The sequence below is a fragment of the Dermochelys coriacea genome, chromosome 2 (genome assembly GCF_009764565.3).
Source record: "Dermochelys coriacea isolate rDerCor1 chromosome 2, rDerCor1.pri.v4, whole genome shotgun sequence".
In the NCBI taxonomy this organism is placed as follows: domain Eukaryota; kingdom Metazoa; phylum Chordata; order Testudines; family Dermochelyidae; genus Dermochelys; species Dermochelys coriacea.
The window spans coordinates 107,199,662-107,205,661 of record NC_050069.1 but is presented as its reverse complement, the minus strand read 5'-3'; the positions used below and the strand labels follow the sequence as shown (position 1 = coordinate 107,205,661).

General features: G+C 46.6%; 1 protein-coding gene across 7 annotated transcripts in view; it reads left to right on the top strand.

Moving 5' to 3' along the window:
- The first annotated feature begins 515 nt into the window (after positions 1-515).
- CARMIL1 (capping protein regulator and myosin 1 linker 1) overlaps positions 516-6,000 on the top strand; it is a 251,772-nt gene continuing 246,287 nt past the window's right edge. For 3 of the 7 annotated variants that reach the window (XM_038392024.2, XM_038392025.2, XM_038392022.2), the window contains exon 1: positions 518-1,041. In XM_038392024.2, the coding sequence (XP_038247952.1) occupies positions 1,002-1,041 (40 nt within the window). In that variant the 5' untranslated portion in view covers positions 518-1,001. Of the gene's footprint in view, positions 1,042-6,000 lie in introns of all 7 variants that reach the window. The other 4 variants (XM_038392029.2, XM_038392028.2, XM_038392027.2 and 1 more) reach the window with 3 other exon arrangements.

The window sequence follows — 6,000 nt, the reverse complement described above, 5'->3', positions numbered from 1 at the left end:
AAAGAAATATACAAGCCCCACGACCCGTCTAGGAGTGTGACGCTGTGTATGAGCAATATGGGGCATGTCTGATTGCACCAGCCCTTTGCAAAATCACTTTTCAGAAGCGGGAGAGACTTTCAGAACTCGGCCTGCTTCACACTTCGGTCTCGGGTGAGGCGGTCTTCCGCTCCCCCGCCCCCCCCCCCCAGTGTCTGGGACCCCTGCGGGGCATGTGATGGGTCAGCCGGGGGGTCCCTGTCCCGCATCTGCCCCCGTCTCAACTGTCTGGAAGAGAGGAAGGAGGAAGCAGGAATCCCTCCAATCCCAACCAGCAGATGGCCCCCGTGGTCGCTCGCTCGCTCGCTCTGCAGGTTCTGTGGCTCCGGCGAAAGCAAGGAGGGGCTGCTTAATGCCCCTAATTTGTCCCCCCCCCCCGCTCTGCGCATGGTGTGCGCCGAGAAGCCCCCCCCCCCGCGGCGGGCAGGGCTGCCCCACGTCTCCCTGAGGGACACGCTCGTGGCGGCCCCCGGCGGCTGGGTGTGCGGCAGCTTCCCGGCCGCGGATCGCTCTGGCGAGGGGAGGCGAGCGGCTCGGGCTGGGGCGGCGCAGAGCCCTGCCCGGGGCCCGCCGGGAGCGAGGAATTTCCACCTCCGCCCACGCCTTCCGCTGGCGCCGCGGGGCCGCTCGCTGCCCGCCGGGCGGGGAGGGGAGGCCGGGAACGGAGGGCGGCGGCGGCGGCGGCGGGGACCGCAGGGGAGCGAAGAAGGAAGGAGCCGCGGGGGCTGAGCGCTGGACCCGCCCCTGGAAAGACCCCGGCACCGGAGCCGGGCGGAGCCGTGGAGCAGGAACCCCTTGAGCCCTTCCAGCGCCGCCACTCGTGCGCCCTCCCCCCGCCCGCTGCAAACCAGCCGCGCGCGCCCGCCCCCGTTTTGCCGGCGCGGGGATAGGGAAGAGGGAGCGAAAGAGTTTCGCCCGCCGCAGCAGCAGCGCCGCCGCCGCCGCCCCCCCCCCGGGCCGCGATGAGCGAGGAGAGCTCCGAGGTGCCCCGGGAGCAGCTAGGTAAGAGCCGCGTTTCTCTCCCTCCGGCGGGGCGGGGCGGGGCGGGGGGGGAGGCAGGACGGGTCTGTTTGGAGGAGGAGGAGGGGGGGGGGGACGCGGGGGTCTGTTTGGGGTCCGAGCCTGCTGGGGAGGCGGTGGGCAAGTTGTGAGGCCATCGGGCGGGTGGTGCTTGGCCATTGCCCGCCCGAGCCGTGCCGGGTGCCGCGAGGGCAAAGGTCGGGTGGGGGATTCAGCGGGGGAAAGCCAGGCTGCAGCGCCTCTTTTTTTTCCCCTCCCTCTCCCCCCCCTTGGCACTGCTGGTGGAGAGAGTTGCTGCTGGGAGGGGGCGGGTTACAGCCTTTCAAGCCCTCGAAACAGCAGCCCGGTGGGGAGCGTTCGGCCGCTGTGAGCCAACGAAAACCGGAGCGAAAGCACCGTTTCAGGGGCTGAAGAGTAGACAGGGCAGGTCCCCACCCTGGAAGCGTATAGTGAGGCTATACATGGGCCTTCGTGACAGCACAGCATACACCGAGGTCTTCCAGGGGGTACTCAACTCCTCGGGATCAGTGTTTCTCAGCCTGTGGGGTTGTGACTCCCAGAGGGGTCAGGGTACGGGTTTAGAGGGGTTGCAAATGCAGGGCCTGCATTAGGGGGTGGGTGGCAAGCAGGTCAGTTGTCCAGGGCCTCACACCACAGGGGGCTCCGCAAGGATATGTTGCATGCTTCAGCCCCCCCGGTAATGGGACTCGGGTTTCAGCCCTGCTGTGCAGGGCACTGGTTTCAGACAAGGCTCATAAGTCAAAAACAGGAAGACACATCAGCCTCCTGAAAGCGGTACAGTAGTCTTGAGAACCGCTGGCATACACTGTGTCAAGGTTGCTGTATATAAACGGCAGTCCTTGAAAGGAGTAGCCTATAGATTCAACATGGAAAGCAAGTGGTTAAAGGACTGTTGTTTTTATTTAACTTGCAAGAGCAAGAAAATTTATAGTTTAAAACTACTTTTAACTTTTCCATCTCCTTCTATGCCCTTATGCATATCTCTGGTGCCATATACAATTGTTTGGAGCCCTTTGAAATACCTGTGCATAAGAGTATGAGTGAGAGAATATTTCAGAAAGCCTTAACTTTGACATTTTCTTAGCTTTTGACGTGTTAGAACATACACTTAATTTTATTCCAGCGTATATATCTTTTTGTAATTCAGTTCTCTGGACATGCAATGTGTAAGGTAGTGTACAAAAAAAAAAATACTTGTTTTTTACTCTCCACAAATCGCAACTGATCACAAGTGATGCTAAAGCTGCTTGAGAGCTTCTATGCCAGGAATTATTAGTATAGTAGGTGGTGGGGCTAGGTGTAGACAGAGAACATTTTGAACAATCAGCTTTTTTTATCTGCCTTTAAAACAGCCAAATATGTTAACGTTGTGAATGGATTTCCACTATAAATTAATACATGATGGGTTAAGGGTGTCACCTATGCTAAGAGAACCATGGAGCAAAACTGAGTCATTATGACATGTCTTCCACAAACAAGACATTAGATAGTACCATAAAGTACCAACATCTGTTACTACTAACTTGAGCCAAATTTCAGAATTTTGCTCTGATCTTGCAAGCTTATCTACATAGGCAGACTTGCTATTGTAAGTTAAATAAAAACAACAGACGTTTAAACACTGGCTTTCCATGCTGAATCTACAGGCTACTCTTTTCAAGGCTTGCTGTTTATATATAACAACCTTGACATAGTGTATGCCAGTGGTTCTCAAGACTACTTTACTGCTTGTCACCACCTCACTGAGAGCCAACTATACTTCAGTGGGTCCAGGGTTCTCTTCACACAGATCAGCATACAGTATTGGGGGCCTTAGTGCCTGTGTCTAATTCGTATTTTTGTTTGCTTACATAATTTATTATGAAAAGAACACTCTGGTCATAGTGGAGTATTTCATAAGGAAGAAAATTTAATTTTCTTGCTAGACAATTCAGATTCACTAGTGATCTGAGAGCTCTGTGAAAAGGACATTGAGCAAAACTTAATGGGTGAAACACAATGGCTAAACTGGGAATCAGAACTGCCACATGCTTCCTATGTGACCTTCAGGAGGTCACTTGGGACACAATATTCAAAATTGTCTATGCTAATTTTGAAACACTTGCAGCCTGATTTAAGCGGTACTTGCATCTCAGGATGGGTACCAGAAATGGAGACAATCAAAATAAGTGAGTACTTGAAAATTTGGGCCTTAGCTTCCTGTTGCCTCATGTTTCTGGTCTGTAAAATGACTTGAAAAATGTACTTGCTAGTGGTGGGTAGGAAACGTTCTTTATGTGGGGAATTCTGTAAAATTAAAAAAAAAAAAAAGTTTCTAGCTCTTAGTTACAAAGATAACTTTAGTGTGAATTGGTGCCATGAATTTTTCCTGAGTCTCTACTCCAGTGCCTCTGATGGTCCTTCATAGCTTTCCCAGCCAACAGCACTGTAAAATGGACAAGTTTGTAATCAGTTTCACTGTTGCTATTTAAAACCCTGTGTGAAACTGACAAGAATCAAGTCAACTTCATTCTGCTGCTGGTTGAGAAAGCTGTGAACAGTGGCAGAAACATTTGGACTTATTAACTGGGGAGGAGGAATCAAAAGATAAAGGCTGGGATGAGGCTGGGTAAAGTTGTAGAGATACCACCTGTACTCCTCTGACAACAGCCATGTGGCCTGGAGGGACTGAGTTTCTGACTACTGCTGGCTGGAAAACAGAATTCCCCTCCTGAAAAATATTTAAAGTGTTTTGAAAAAAATATGTTCATCCCAAATTGGCAGGGTGGATTTGAATTAAATCAAAGTGATTTAAATCATGATTTAAATCACTAGTCAGGAAGACTCAATTTAATCATGGATTTCTACATAAAAGTGCATTCTTGTTGGTTGTTATAACCTTGGTACATATTCTTCACAACTCAGAGATAGATGTAACTTTCATTTTAGAAGGTACACACTAGACATTTTTAAGTGATGTTATTTTGAAAACTTTTCCGATTAGTTTTTACCAGCTATATCGGAAAATGAATGATGGTTTGGTATTTTATTTACCAAAGGTAATTGAAGCAGATAGTTCATCTCCCAATGACCTCATAAATATCTCAGATTCAATAGGTTAATCATTAATATTTGGAAGATTTTCTTGCCATGCTGTATTAGGAGAAGAACATCACCAGACAGACATTTAAATTGTTTTATTTAACTAAAACAACAGCGTTATGTATCTGGATTTTTTTTCTTCAACAGCAAGCATAATATTTTAACACAACAAGCATATGAAATTTGAATTTAGTTTAAGCATTCAATTTTTTTAAAATCAGGCTTGTTTTTGTTAAAGTTGTTTTTAAGTAAAATAGTTAAATGAAATATTACAAAAAAAATTGACTGTCAGCCAGATCAACATGAGAAACTTAAAAGATTGGCTTCTGTTGCTAACTCAGTTGTCTTCACCTTCATTTTCCTTTGTTCATAATCTGGAAAAGAAAAACAAGCTTTCCTGCTTTTTCAGGTCCCAAACAATTTCTCAATTTGGAATGAATTAGTCCAAAGGAAGAAAATATTCTTTCTACACCCCCAGAAGAAGCTACTGCTGTTAAAAGTGAGATGATCACTTCAACTGTCTCTGAATCCAAGTGCTTAAGTGACATCCACCAATTCACTGGTGTAACTTTCTTTAAAACATCAGGAAACATATATTTCTTGAATGGTTCACTCTTGGCTTTGAAGTTTATTATTGTTGGCATTATGGAGGGATGATTGCTGGAAGTCCATGTCATAGCCAACTCCTCTTCTTCAGTAGTTAACGTTTGACCCTGGTACTGAGTATTGAGAATATTTGCAAGAAAATGAGCTGGAGATAGTGCTTGTCCCATTCTTTTTTTCAATGCTTGTAATTTAACTCTGTCATTGCCTAGTTCTCTTTTTAAGATCTCACTCCGTTCCTTCCAAATTTCAACAGTATCAGCAATAAAACAGCTATTTCCCTGCATTTTGTTCAAGGCTACAGAAGTGGTCTTCAGGGTTCTAGGCATGTGTTCAACATTTCTCTTAAGCCCAATGTTGAGAACTTTGGCTGTGACAGTGCCATCTATTTTTTCACGATTTTGTTCACAACTGTCATCAGTTTAGGCCAGCTCTTGATACAGTGCTCAAAACAGTCCACTGCCTGAGTCCATCGCACATCTTGTGGAAGTGTTCCCCCCACTTTTTTCAGAGAAGCTGCTGCAAAGTGGTTGTTATGGAAGTATTTTGCAATTTCAACAACATTAGCCTTTATTTGTGGAGCACTGAAGTCGTTGGCTAGGAGGTGCATGAAATGAGCACTGCAACCGTATGTTGTTAGCTTGGGACTCTATTCTAAATCATTTCTTTCATCTTGGATACATTGAAGCATTGTCTGTGACCACGCTGCGTACTAGACATTTTGAATTTTTTTTCACAGTTTGTTACAGCTTTTACTGTACTTCTTGTAAGTCTTCTACTGTGGTGCATTTCCTGATGTATCAATTGTTTCTGTAAGGAAGACATCCCTTCTTCTGTTGTCACATATGGCACATACAACAGGATCATTGTGGACGTTGCTCCACCCATCAAGACTCAGGTTAACAATTCACTCTCCAGACCTTTTGCTCATTTTCTCTTTCGTACACTTTATCCAGCAATTTGCCTGCGACATCTGCGCTGTACGGGGACTGTATCCGGGTCTTAATGACGAACCATGTAAATGAAGAGTGGGTTCTCAATAAAACGGAAAGGAGAGTTTGTTGCATAAACAAACTGGGCAATTTTTTATCAATTACCTCTTTTTGTAATCTGCTGGTTCTTACCGCAAATTTATCTATGGTTGTTTCTGGATGATGGAGTTTTTTTTTTTCTTTTTGCTACAGGTGATATACCGTGGCTATGTGACATACATGATGTGACTGAAACACTGTCATA